Here is a 14,228-nt window from a genome sequence, read left to right as displayed (position 1 = left end):
AATGACTGTGTTTATTGGCAAAATGGCAGCATGTGTGCAGTGACACCCTTTGTCCTCATGTGACGGGTTACTGTCACGCTGGAGTGGGAGCATCTACTTGCTGTTGCTGGAGAAAAGCGGGTGTAGAGGGCAACCATGGTGATTTTGCAAGCAGCAGTGTTGGGTATAGGAAGCTGCATGGTTTGGTCCCATCTCTGCCACACCAGGGTGGGTTTTCCAGTGAATTCCCAGCAGTGGGGGATCTGCGAGGTGTCCTAAGAAAGGCTCTACCTGTCTGCAAGGATGCAGGAGAAACAGCAGATATCACGGTGCCATGTCGATCACGCTCATCTTGCTATCAAACCTCTCCAGGTGCTTATCGCTACCGTTGATTTTTTTGATGTGAATAGTTTGTCTAGAGAAGCTGGTATTTTCCCACAGACCATGATTTAAACCTCGCGGGAGCTCATGTGCAGGCTGCTGGTGGTGTGGGTATACAGGAATCCTGGCTGGCTCCCATGCAGCTCCCTGACCTGACCCGTCACATGAAATTAAGAGATGCAGAAGCTATTTCCTAGGAGATCTTCTGTGTTTGTGCTCTGCTGGGTCAGGCTGGCCCACAAAAGCCATAGGGCTGGGGGTTGTTTCTGCAGTGGCTAAGTGGCTGAAGGGGTTTGAAAGCTGGATGTTTTCTCATATCGTGTCCCCCAGCCGTGCCCCCATCTCCTCTCTGTGGGGCAGGGCAGTTCTGCTTGGACAGAAGGATGGCAGCACCCTTCTGACATCCACCTCTGTTGGATGTCAGACATGTTAGTGCAGCATTAGAAAGCAGTGTTATTGTCCTTCAGCAAGACAGACACCCAAATCATGAGAACCTGAGCTAGGAAATGTTTGTTTCACTGAGACATTGGGCAATTCAGAGAGGTGTAAGTGGCAAGAGGAAGATGTTTCTTCTTTTTTTTATCTCGCCCTCCATCACTTTCTGTATCCATTGCAGTTTCTAGCTCTGCCATACCTTGTGTTCGGCTTCTCTCCACCCCCTCCCCTCGCAGCTCCCTGTGCCTGCATGCAGCCCTGCAGAAATGCAGCACCGGACTGTGAAAGATCTGACTTTAAACCCTGGTGCTCTGGGTACCGACCAGGCTGGGCTCGCCGAGCTCCTGGCACCCGGCAGAGGGCAAGCGAGCCAAGGGAGCAATCCTGTCCCTGCGGGCCCTCCTGCGCTGCTCCCGGCAGGCCCCCCGCAGCAAATCCAGCAGTTTGCTCAGGAAAGATCCTTTGGGATTGCTTTGGGCTCTCAGCAGACGAGATCACATTATCCAACCCCCTTTTTTTCCCCTCTTCATCTGGCTGCATCTTGCCATTTCTCCTGGCCAGTAACACCATATTTTATTCTTTGCTACATTGGTGTCCTGATTAGTATCTTATATTCAAACTTTTTGGCTATTTTCCAGCCTTATTAATGTGGCCCGATACAAGAAGTATTTTTTGCCTAGTTTTTGTTTGCTGTGTCTGTTTACTGCTGTTTTGGAAGACATTTTCCTCTTTTTCTTGGTCTACTTCAGAGCACAAGCACTTGGTTCTTGAACATGGATTCACTGGAAGAGCTGCTGTTTCCCCAGCCTGCCGGCTATAAGCAAGGAGCGGTTCTGGCCAAGGTGTGCACAAACATTGTCCAAATTGTGCCGGCTGCTCCTTTACAGCTATAGTGCATCCATACATTCACATTGCTACCTGTTATTGTTCCAGCTGGCAGGTATACAGTCCTATGGGCTGCAGGACAGGACAATTTTCCTAATCAAGTTCCCTTCTTTCTGGGGACATGCACTGTTCACCCTTAGGCCTGGCTGAGGTTTAAGATTTAAGATTTAACCAGCAAATAAAAGAAAAAAAGCAAGTTTGAAGTGAAGCAGATATTTTTTCTTTTTTGGATGCTCTCTCTTTGTTCTCAGGACAAATTAGTGTGTGTGCATTATCAAAGTGATTTAAAGTGTGGTTCAACTCTCAAAAGACACTGTGGAAAAACAGCACCGGTTGTTGTGCATATGCTTCCTTTAAAGGGTCAGAACTGGGCTGTACTTGCTGCAGGCTGGTCGAGTCAAAAATGCTGCAGGAAATCATGTACTCATTTGCCTTTAAATGCCCATAGGCCACAGCTCACAGCTGGGAGGTAAAAAAAAGTAACTCATTTATTGCCTAAGATAAGGGCTGTGTTTGCTCTTGACTGCTCCCCATATCCCCCTGCAGCCACACCAGCAGCGCCCGCCAGGACAGAATCACCCATGGAAGAGGCAGATGCTGGAGGAGAAGGATGGACCCAGCACAGAGCGAGCAAGTGGATTAGCAGGTTGTGGCTGGGTGGATATCCCAAAAGCCGGGGTGTTGCATAGGGTTTGGGGAGGTAGATTTGGACCCTTTGTTTTAGAGCTGGGGGGTGAGGGAGGAGAACCTGCGTTTGCAGAAGGCTCGCTATAAGACAGCTTTCTTCAGTGGGATGGGTTTCATCTGGAGAGACAATAAACAGGAAGTCCCGCAATGACATTTTTATAGAGCTGCTCTGCAGAGTGGGGCTGCGCTTAAAATCCAATTTTAGTTCATTTGAGTGGGAGCATCCTCAGCTTTAATGTCCACTTGCTTTAAAAGCAATGTGAGAGAGCTTGGCTCTTGCAGCTCTGATGTCCAGGCAAACTCATGATCTGGATCCCTCCTGTTATCTTCCTAAAAGCCCTCTGCCCTTTCATGGAGCTACGCTAGTGCTCACGCTTTGAGATCTTAGCTGTAGTGTTTTTGTGAAGGGTTAATCAGAAAGCTGTTTTCTGCAGCATAGGTGACTTCATTTTAAGGTTTAAGTAGCTTTGTATGTCAGGCCAGTAAAATATTCTTGGAAATAGACACAGAGCTATAAACCTAAAATCATGCTCTACTGCTGAGACACCAGAATCTTTAATAAAAGGTCTGGTTAATAACTAGCATGTGATAGCAAGCAATGAGGAGAGGCTGCTGTCTGGACTTGTTCAACCTGGAGAAGAGAGGGCAAGAGCTAATTGCTGTATTTGACACTCCAAAGGGAGGGTTCAGAGAGGATGGAGCAGGTCTCTTCTCAGAGGGACACCACGAAAGGACAAGAAGCAACAGGAACAAGTTGCTGAGAGGGAAGTTCTGTCTCGATAAAAAGAAAATAAGTTCATAGGGAGGATGGTTTAGCCCAGAGAGCCTGTGGGATCTCCATCCCTGGAGATATTCAAAACTGGACCAGAACAGACCCTGAGCAACCTTTTCCAGCTCTGAAGGGGACTTCTGGAGGTCTCTAGCTGAAGCCTCTGTTTTGCATGGCATCTATTTGCTCGTGGTGGGGGGCTGCAGGAGGTACAGGTTTGTGGGGTCACCAGGGGATCTTTTCTTGGAGTGGAAGGAATATACAGCCTTGGGCAGTGGTGGCCCATCCTTGTTACTTTTGTCATGCATTTTCTTTGGCAGGTGTCCATGTCTGCAAGGAAGGGAAGAGCTTGTTAGTCCAGTTCCTCCTGTTTAACGGGAATCAGTGAGGGTCCAGAGGGGCAAGCCAGAAACAAGCAGTGATGCTTGGGCAGGAGGTCGCATAAGAGGTCTTGCTTGTGGCCTGCATGTCACTGCTTGTGTTCACAGGTACATATAGACATGCTGAAGAAATGGAAAGACTTGTTGCTGTGTGAGTGTCCTGCAAGGGGAAACCCACCCACCAGGCTGCCTGGCTGCCTCAGCAGGGCTGCAACAGCGCAGGAGGGCTCACCACGTTACCTTGGAGTGAGACCATCCAGGTCACCTCCTCCCACACCTGCCTTGACAGGTAGTGTGCTTTAAATCATATGATTAAATATTCAGAGTTGAGGCCCTATGTTTTTCTGCTGGCTTCTTGGTTAAGTACCGTTATCGGTTGAACAGCCTTGATGCTCACCAGAGATGTTCACCTGTAGCTGCTAGCAGAAAAGGACACTTCTTTTATACAGGGTTGGTTCCTCAGTTTTTCTCCTCTGCTGTTGCTGAGGAGGGCAAGGGATTTTGTCTGGAGGCAGAAAGGCAGAGCTGGTGTTGCCTCAAGATGCCCTGCGAGTGGTCTCTGCCTACCATGGAGCAGGGACAGAGGTGGGACAGAGCTTGTCTGAGGCCAGGGGAGCTGTGGGATGAGGACCTGTTTCTGCAAGATGCTCTGTCCCCTCAGCTCTTGGCTCTGTCTCCCTCTGCCTCAGCCACATCTCCAGAAATGAGTCAGACCCAAGAGAGGTGCAGATACAGGAGCAGGGAAACGGGACTGGGGAAATTCTTGGTTTAGGAGTTGGTGGGGGGTCAAAGGCACCACAGCCCTGCATGCTCCCTAGTCCTGGAGTAGCTCCTGTTCATCAACAGCCAGGAGATTGCAGGGGTCTGGGGGTTTCCTTTGTGTTAGAGGTAAATATCAGTGCACCTTCAGATACTTCTCTTGCCCGAGGAGAGCTCTGTGCTCTGGGTTAAGATCTGAATGGTCTGTCTTGTCCCCAGCCAACACAAGACTCTTCCCTGTATTTTTTTGTTTTATTTGTCCCGGGAGATGAATTAAGTTACTTCCCTGAGGAGGCTTTGACATAGGCAGCTAGCGATCAGCAGCTGGAGTCTTTTCTTGATATGTAGTCACACCACACTTCCCTTTCCTTCATCCTCTTCCACTCAAGCACTTTTTGTGGACTCGTGTAAGCAATCCCTGCTCCTCCTGGGCCTGCAGCCCCTTTCCACTCCATTCCTGCATGCAATGTTGTTACTCAAAGCAGTAACCCAGCGTGGTGCCTAGGAAAGAGCTGTTTTCTCTCCTGAGTAGGTTCTCCAGAGCTGTTATTACTTTTCCAAGAGCAAATACAAAGCAAGTGGAAAAGTTGGCTGATGCTGCTAAAAAAATACTTAAGCCTCTATGCGTGCTTTGAAGCGCTTTCATTCCACTGCCCTGCTCGAGGGGTACCAGACACTGAGGGAAAGCCTGTCAATGTAAATGTCAAAGGGATCTCTGGGATCTCATATTTGTCAGGGGGGTCCTGCCTGTTTCCTATCCCCCCTGTGTCATGGGGCTGGGAGGCTGTTCCAGCCCTCTCCAAGGAGCTGGACCCTCTAGCATCTGGACTCACTGAAACAAAGGAATTTTGAACCTAACTTTTATCTGGGGATCTGAATCCCCATGGAAACGAAGGAGCACATTGGAAGACTCAGTAGGTGTAAGCAATGTGGTGGCTTTTATGCCCAGGCCCATGAGTTTGTGGGTGCACTCCTACCACTGAAGGGAAATCAGGGTTGAGGGGCCTGGAGAGAGAAGGTCTCTGAGGCCAGAGGAGTAGGTCCTTCAGTAAGAACCTAGGGTGTTTAGCCACCAAACCCAGAGAGTATTAATCCCTGATCCCTATAGGTTAAGGCTGGGATTTTGTGATGTCTGAAAAGGTGCTGAAGTTCTAGGGTCTTTGCAAAGAGGTCACCGTCTGCTGATATCCTGAGGACTGCAGCTGATAAACTGTAATACAGAAGCTGTGGGTAGTACCAGGTCCTTTAGGCACCCAGGGCCCACTTCAAACAGAGATATGTTTAAAGTAGGAATATATCTGCAAAGATGTGCTGCTACCTTGGACTGAGATAAAGGCTCTTCCTTCCCCTCCCTCAGCTACGCCTCCTTCATCCTCGCCAGGTCCTCTTTCAACAGCAATTAACCCTGGTACCCGCTGAAGTCAAGGACAATCTCCACACAAATCCTCTCTGCTCTTGTTTTATCATCCCTATAAGCTGAGTCACTGTGACTGACCAGCCTAGGTCAATATTTAACCCTTTTTGCATCACCTCCTCCTGGTCAGGTGCTTGTTTTCAAACTGCTTTGTACACCTGAGGGTAATGAAGGCATCTTTGAGGGATGCTTAGGGCTGAGCGAGGAGTTTGGCTACCAGGGTGTCCAAATCCACAAGCCTCTGCTATGTAGGGTGACTGCAGACCAGACGAACTCACGACACCCTGCCTCTCTCCCCTGCACTCTTGCTGGAGAGCAGCAGTGCCCAGGAGACAGGCAGGTATGAAGCACCTGGCCCTGGAGCCTGAAAACCACCACTGCTTTATGCCTTACAGCTCATGGGTGGTTTTAGCTCTGCTAATCTCTAATCAGTGCTGGAGAAACCTAAACAAACTAGCCTGGACCACTCCAAAGCATTCGTAATTACTGGATCAGGCTCAGAGATAATGCATTTAGGGCTGCTCTAAAAACATCTCAGATACGGTAAATGTAAAGAAAGTGGCCTATAATTGACCCTTCTGCTGACATCTGAACTCTGGCCGGGCTGATGCACCTGGGGAAAACAATTTGAGGATGGAGAAGGGGGGCTTGGGGCATCAGGCAGGTTCAGACCTACCTCTGAGCGTGACCTGTGGACCAGCAGAGCTAAGGGTGTGGATCAGATCTGCAATAATTCGTGGGGGACCTGTGCTCCTCGCACCGGAGCCAAACAAGCTCCAGAGAGCAAGTGCTGAGGGAAGCGTGAAACATGCTGGATGAGTTTTGGCGGGGGGGGGGGGGTGAAGGATGAGAGGCTGAGGTGTAACCACAGGGAAAGCAAAAGTGAGTCACCACCAGGAGTGAAGGCTGGAGGGTGGGGACAGGCAGAGGGTGTGCTGGGGAGACGTGCAACAACCCAGGTGGTGCAGGTCTGTCCCTGCCTCGTGTGGGAGTAGGGGGAGTGCTTGGAGCCCACTCATTCCTCCAAGTGAGAAAACATGAGCTTTGTTGCAGATGAGAACCATTCCCACTTCCATGTTCAACCACTTCTGCTGACCAAGCTTGGTGGGTTGGCAAATTCTGGTCTTGCACCACTTGAAGCTTTGCTCCCTCGTGCACACCCTGGCAGGACAGCTAAGGTTTGCAGCAAACCTCTGGGCACCGAACCCTGAGGAGGAAGAAGAGGTGATGCTGGCAACTTATTTCTGGGCCATTCTTTGAATTCCTTGAAAGCCTGCCATTTTCAGCGTGATTGCTTTGGGGAGCAGCTAGCACTGTGGGCAGGCTGGACCAAGTGGGTCTCGCAGTGCCTCCCTCCTCCCTGTAGTGCCCTGCTCAGCTCACTCCCACCGCCCCAATTCAGTGAGCAAAGCTGCTGAAATGGTTGTCTGGAGGCAGGCTAAGTTTCACCCTCCCTGCTTCTGTGGCCAGGAGGCAAGGCAGGGCGGGGCTGGAGCGTTGAGGACCTGCAGTCCTAGGGAGCATGTAGGGGGAGACAGGGAGCCATTTCCCAAATGCCAGTGTAGGGAAGGGGAGCTGGGCTTGTGGGTGAGGCAGGATTTCCCTCCAGGAGTGTGCGAGGTGGGGATCCGGCCCCCAAAGCTCTGGCAGCGTGCTTGACCTGCTGCTGAGGGGAAAAACGTTCTGGCTGGCAAGGGCAGAGCATCACCAGAGACCATGAACGCACACACGTCTCGTGAAGAGTTTTGGCATCTCTGTAATTGGATTTTAAGGCTATTTTGTTCCTTTTGAGGGGCAGATCGGGTCCCCCCTGCAGAGGGCAGGGATCGGGGCAGAGTTCCTTCTGCCCCCCACTACCGGCTCACCCTGACCTTGGGCATGTCCCCCTGCCAGCCCCCGAGGAGAGACACAGGCGAGGGAGGGCAGACCCCTTGCTGTCCCACCCTGATGCGCTTTGCTCTGAGTTGGTGGCATCTCCTAGGTCCCAGCCCCTCGGCAAGCCTTTACTCATGGCCGAAGTCTGATGAATCTCCAGGGAGAAAGCAAGATGCTGGCCACCAAATGCTCACGTCAGGCCCAGCACACATCCTCACGGCTTTCCTCCTCGCAGCCTTCTCTTCCTCATCACCTGCCCCTCACCATAACAGCTCTGGGACACGGGAGGCTTTCTCCAGCACGTACCATAAAGCACTTTGTGTCAGCCTATTGAAAAGGAGGCCTTTAAAAGCAATAAGACTGTTCTGTTCTTCTTTCCTCTTTTTTTTTTTTTTTTCTCCCCCCTCTGCCCCTACCCACTGAGCTAAAAATGAGGGAAAGAAAAAGGCAGGAGGACACATTGTTTTCTCCCTCCCTATACCCGGAGCTGTAAAATACTTCTTAATCATTGGGAGCAAGAGGATCTCCGTGCTGGGCCTCCACTTTTTGTTTGCGAGTTTATTTTTCCTAATTCATCCTTGACAAAGGACAGAGCCATAAAAGAATCGACCGGCACGTCTGTGGGAAAAAACTGCCCTGAAAAGGGTCGGAGGAATCCTGTAGCATTTCGAAACAATTCCAAGGGCTAAAGCCTCTGTGAGATGCAGCTTCAGCTATAACTTGCCTTTCTAGGAACAAGCCTACATCTGTTTGGCAATGCCATATTTTGAAGGGTAAAATAAACCCTTGAGAACAAACAGGCGAGCTTATCCAGAGGGGTAAATGCCTGGGAACAGAGCTCACTTGTTAATCTTAAAACTGTCAGCAAAGACCCACTGGAGAAATTATAGCTGGCCACGGGCACTCAAGCTGTTTTCCCTCTGCCTCCCCGCCTCCACCCGTCCCCACAACAGCTGTAAAATCTTCTTTATTGTTCAGCTCGAGTTGGAGAGTGGCACAAAGAGGTCTCCTGGCCGAGGGCTGCAGCAGCAAGGGCAAGGGGAACATCTGATCCATGGTATCTGCACCGACGTTATTGCTTTGGTGGCGGACAAAGAAAATGACGGCGATAAAAGGAGAACAGCCCGAGCACCTACTAAAGAGGCATATGAACAGGAAATCCTGGCTCGTTCCCACATCTGAGCTGCGTACGGTTTCTTTCCCTCCAGGATCATTATGTTTAACGTCCTCCTGCAATTCAGGCAGCTGAGCCGACGGAGCCCCTTCCCTCCCCCTTCTCTCTCCCTTCCCTTCTCTCATCAGATTTTGAGCCCTCCCTGTGGAAAAATGATTTGTGCACAAGCAGCCGACACAACGGTGCTCATAAGGAATTTGCCCCTGCCAAGAGTTATTAATGGCACCCCAGCAAATGCCCCCGGCAAAACGGGCCACTGCAAGCATCAAGTGCGTGTTGAAAAATTGGGTTTAAATCGCCCCTTGGGGAATGACCTATCGGCCACCTAAAAAATGCAGGATTGGTTTGCTGTATAATTAAGTTCAGGCCATCTCTTGTGCTTACACACGCAGAAACCCAGATGTCAGCTTTGTACGAGTCAAAGCGCGGGGCTGTTTTTAGAGCACCAGAAGACAGACCAGGAGGGCATAACATTTGCCACTGGAAGAAAATCTACTTTGGATACTTGGAATATTTAACTGACTGCAACAGATAATTAGCCAAACCCTCTTACGCCTCCAAATATAGATTCATTAGTCATATGAAAATATCTCACTGGAACCAAATGTGAGTCATTAGTGAAGTCAACGGCAGATCATAAAAAAGGTACCGAGAGCCTCCTTTCCCCCATCCCCAAGAAGTCGTGAGTGTGCAGTGAAAATAATTCGCTCCATTTTCTATTGAACATCTGCTGGCAAAACTGTTTTAAAGGGAGACTTTTGAGAGGCTGCTTGTGTGCAGGGCTGTGCATCCCGTTTTCCCACTTTGCAGTTTGTGGGAGTAACAAATGCAAAGTCTGTGCTGGGCTTTTTTTTTCTTTATCTTCTTGAAGATACTTCCTTGAGTAACTCAGGCTAAAATTCGGGTTATGTAATACAAAAAGGGATTTTGTAAAGTGCAGTGGAATAAAAATATGTTCATTATTTGCTTCTAATTTCAGGGGAACATTTTTGTTGGCTTGGAGTTTCGGAGTCCCCTACATTCAGAGGAACGGGTGCTGCAAGCAGCAATGAGTGCCGCTGCCACAGGGACCCCAAGACTAACTTGATGCCTCCAGAAGTGGAACAGGGATGGTTAAAATGACCGCTCAGCTTGACTGAGGTGCAAACAAGCAATGGTACGTTTTAAAAAGTAAAGCAAATGGGCAGCTCTTCCACGATGGGGTATCCGCAGCATGATGGGCAGCCAGAGCAAGGGACCATGCTTGATTAAACTCTTGTAAAACCTGAGTTATTGCTTGGGAAGACCCAGGGACCGGGATGGGACCGAATGCTTGGTCCCAGGAGGTATCACAGGGATTTCACGGAGCGTGCTGAACGCCACAAACCGTTGTCCCACCCTGCGCTGGCCGATCCCACAAACAAACATGTTGTTGTATAACTCCAGGGCCATGAGTAATCCTGTGCTGAAAGTTGTGCAGCACGAGTAATCAACAGCAGCATTTTGCATTTTTCTTAATTTGAAAAAAACAAAAGCAAAACAACAACAAACTACAGCAGCACATGTTAACTTTAAGCGCCCCAAACTGACAGTCCTGCAGCTGAGGGAACTCAGGCTGCCTCAGTGCCTGACTGTAACCATACAACAATATTAACTGAGTTTTCCACCTTCGTTAGCTTGGTTGCATTCCCTTGGCTTTGTTGTTATTATTTTTTATTAGTGAAAAAACAGTCACCTCTATGTAACGCCCCTTGTACTTAAAATCCTCTGCGTAGCCTGTGACAGTCAAGCAGCAGGGAGAGGAGTGTGATAGGGTTTGAAATGGGTATTTCACACCAAAACCCCAAAGGCCGGAGAGCTCTGTCTCTGCACCCCCAGGTGTACCCTGGCTTTCAGGCACCCTCGTGGGTCAGTGCCGCAGGGGAGGCACAGAGCCTGCTGCAGATGGCTTTGGTCTGGGGGTGTAAATGCCCTGTGGGGAGCCAGGCTGGAGATGCGGGCAGCCCCATGGGCATGGAGCCCTGCGTCTACAAAGGGACTCACCTGACCTCAGGGTCCTGCTCTCATGGAGGCAGGGTGGTTCCCAGGCCCAGTGTTTGGTGGAGGGCTGGATGTGGGAACTGTCCCTGAGCCCGGGTTTGGCCCCCCCATCCCCACGGTGGGACCTGGCCTAAAATGTGGCTGCTGGTGCCTGGCCTGGCACTTCTGGGGCAGCGGGATGACAGTGGGCCTCCACCTCTCCCCTAGCCCCCCTCTCGCCTCTTTCTGGGGATGTGGAGATCACCTAGTCTCCCTCCCCAGCACTGGGTGTCCCTGTGACGCAGGACCCCAACCTGGGGCAGGACCCCAACCCTCTTGTGGGGTAGGGTCTTCATCCCTCCCTGTACTAGGTGTCTCTGTGGGGCAGGTCCCAATCCCCTCTGTGGGTAAGGCCTCGATTCCCTCTGGGTTTGGCCCCGCTCTACGCAGCGGGGCAGACCCCCGTCCCCCGTGGGGCAGACCCTGACTCCCGTTGCAGCAGGCTCTCGCCCCGTGTTGGTCAGGCACCCCCCATTTCCCCTTTGGGGCATCCCCAATCTCCTCTGGGGCAGCCCCTGACCCCCTCTGGGGCTGACCCCCTCTTCCCTTTGGGGCAGCCCCGACCCCCGCGGCGGGGGGGCGGGCACGGGGGCGGCTCTAGGACCCAGCGGCGCCGCGGCGCGCCCGGCCCCGCTCCTCTCCGCGCCGTGCCGTGCCGCGCCGCTCGACTCCGCTCCTCTCCGCGCCGCGCCGCCGGGGGGCCGAGCGGCGTGTCCACCTGCCGGGCCCGCCGCCCGTCAGTCCCGCCATGGCGCTCGGCGGGGTCGGTCGCGGCGGCGCGGCGCGGGCCGCCTGGCCGCGGCTGCTGGTAGCGGCGGCGGCGGCGGCGCTGGCGCTGGCGGGGCCGGCGCTGCCCGAGGTGCTGTTCCGCTGCCCGCCCTGCACGGCGGAGCGCCTGGCCGCCTGCCCCCCGGCCGCCCGCCCGCCCTGCCCCGAGCTGGTGCGGGAGCCGGGCTGCGGCTGCTGCCCGGTGTGCGCCCGCCTGGAGGCCGAGGCGTGCGGCGTCTACACGCCGCGCTGCGCCGCCGGTTTGCGCTGCTACCCCGACCCCGGCGCCGAGCTGCCCCTCCAAGCCCTGGTGCAGGGCCAGGGCACCTGCGCCCGCCGCCGCGACACGGCCGAGTACGGCGCCAGCGCCGAGCGCCCCGCAGGTGAGCAGCGCCCGGCACCGCGCACCCCGCGCAGCAGCCGGCACCGGGGACCGCGGGCCGGGCACGGCGCACGGGGAGCCGCGCACCGGGGACGGGGCACCGAGCGCCCTGCTGCGTGCGGGGCACCGCGCACCGGGCGCCGGCGAGCTGGTGCTGGGGACCGGGCACTGGGCACCGCGCTGCGGGCACCGGGAACGGTGCGTTGTGCACTGCGCACCGGGCGCTGGGCACCGCGCACCCGGCACCGAGCGCCGGGGGCAGCACCGGGGCGGCAGGGCATCCAAGGGCCAAAGGGATCCTAAAGGGTGGCCTCAACGGGATCCTCCCGGGGCAGAGGGACCCCTCGGGAGGGCAGGGAAGGGGGATCCCTGCGGGGGAGGGGGGAGAGAATGTCCAGGGAAGGACAAAGGGGACAGGAATGAGAGGGGGGCTCGTGGGGGAAAGGAACGTGAGTGCATCCCTGGGGGTGTGAGGAAAATGGGGTATTTGGGGGTGCAGCCACACCGGGGGTTAGAGAGGTTTCCTTGGCACGGGGCAGGAACCCCAGAGGTGGGGCATAACAGGGGGGAATGCAGAGACTGCCCCGGGGGGCAGGGTGGAGGTTGGGGTCTTCCAGAGGAGAAAACCCATGGGGGCAGATACGGGTGAAGTTTGGGGAGATGCAACTGAGGGGAGGGGGAGTCCTTTGGGGAGCGGGAGTCCTTCGGGGAGCAGAGGGAGGTGGAGGTTCAGATTTGGGTTTGGTGGGGGAGTAAAATCACCCTGGAGGGTGATAGATGCCCCAAAGATATGGGGAGCGGCAGCGTGAGAGGACCATGTGCTGCCTGGTGGGAAGGGGGTGACTGAGGGACTGTGGGGAGCCCGTTCCCTATGGCTGCCTTCCCAGCAGAGCCCACCTTGGAGCTGGGGTGGCTGCTGCTGGCTCCTGTGGGGGTCCTGGCCCCCTCTGGCCCCCCTGGTCCAGGCACGGGGTGCCGCGGGAAGAGGAGCCTCCCCCGAGGGCACAGCCGTGAGGACGAGCACAGGGACTCCAACAGGCTCCTGACCTGTTGCTGCGATTGCTGCGGGAGGGAGCGCTCCCGGGGATGCCGATACAGCTGAGCTTGGTTTTATTAATGCCTCCTCTCCCTTACGATCGGCCGCATGCTCTTTCCCTTTCCATGGCATGTTCAAAATTGCCGAATCAGGTCTGAGAGTAGAAACCAGCACTTTCTCCTTTGAAATCACCCCTCCTTGACTTCTGCCTCCTTGCTGGCTTTGCTCCCCTGGCTACGACTGGGGCTCTGGCCCTGTTTGCATAACTAGTTCAGCAGCACGACTTTGAATTCCCTCCCTTCTCTCTTGTTGAGGCTTTATTTAAAAGCGCTCTGAACTGAGCTGTACCTCTCGGCTTCGCTCCCTGGGAGGGTGGGAGTGCAGCCGGCTACCTGCACATGCTTCTCCAGGTGCCTGCGCATGCTGCTCTGGGTACCTACACATGCTGCTCCGCTTGAGGGGGTGAGATGGAGAGAGGGGAGTGAAGAAACCCAGCAGCAGGGAAGACGTTGCACATTGCAAGCGGCTGCTTCCGTGCACCCAGGCTGCGACTGCTGCAGTCCCCACTCCCGTCCCCACTCCCGCAGCTCTTTGCCCAGCTGTGAAGGGCTGTGGAGAGCTGGGAGTCTGGAGAACACATTGGTGTGAAATCTTGCTTGACTATGGAATATGAGTGTCAGGGGAGTGAATTTTACACTCTCCAGAAGAAGCCAAGGGCATTTGGATTTAAGGAATCTGGTGTTGACTTCCAGGCTTATGCTTTTACAAGAAGCTGGGGAGGGGGGACAGAGAGCATTGCAGTGATGGGTTGAGAGGTGCTTTTCTGAGTTAATGCTGCTTTTTTTTGCTTTTATGGACTTTATTTCAGAATTATGTTACTTCACTGGGTATTTTGCTTGATTTTATTATCTTTATTCCTTTACAATGGATGTGATTTATTTGACCGTATCACACACACGTAAATAGCACAGTTTAATAACACTTTAATGTATGTGGTGCTCTGTGATGTCCATAGGGGGTGAATAATAAAAATACTGGCACATCCTTAACCAGCGTGATGTGAAACATGCAGCTGGAATATTCGCAGTCGAGCGTGTCTTGGCAGAGGAGCTTGGACATCCAGAAAAGGGTTTGGTCTCTTAAGATTACAAAACTTTTAACAGGTTGTTGTAGCCATTAGGAAAAAAAAAAAAAACCAAACCAAAACAAACCAACCAAACCCACAACAAAATCAAAACCCGAATCT

General features: G+C 53.3%; 1 protein-coding gene across 2 annotated transcripts in view; it reads left to right on the top strand.

Moving 5' to 3' along the window:
* Positions 1-9,861: 9,861 nt before the first annotated feature.
* The window catches only part of IGFBP2 (insulin like growth factor binding protein 2), a 66,954-nt gene continuing 62,587 nt past the window's right edge, over positions 9,862-14,228 (top strand). The window contains exon 1 of one of the 2 annotated variants that reach the window (XM_068407801.1): positions 9,862-9,894. Coding sequence is in view for 1 of the 2 variants with exons in the window: in XM_068407800.1 (XP_068263901.1) it covers positions 11,545-11,947 (403 nt within the window). In the remaining variant the exon portion in view is untranslated. Of the gene's footprint in view, positions 9,895-11,544; positions 11,948-14,228 lie in introns of those variants that run through there. The other variant, XM_068407800.1, reaches the window with a different exon arrangement.

This window comes from Nyctibius grandis, chromosome 9 (genome assembly GCF_013368605.1).
Source record: "Nyctibius grandis isolate bNycGra1 chromosome 9, bNycGra1.pri, whole genome shotgun sequence".
In the NCBI taxonomy this organism is placed as follows: domain Eukaryota; kingdom Metazoa; phylum Chordata; class Aves; order Nyctibiiformes; family Nyctibiidae; genus Nyctibius; species Nyctibius grandis.
This window is presented reverse-complemented; position numbering and strand designations above follow the sequence as displayed.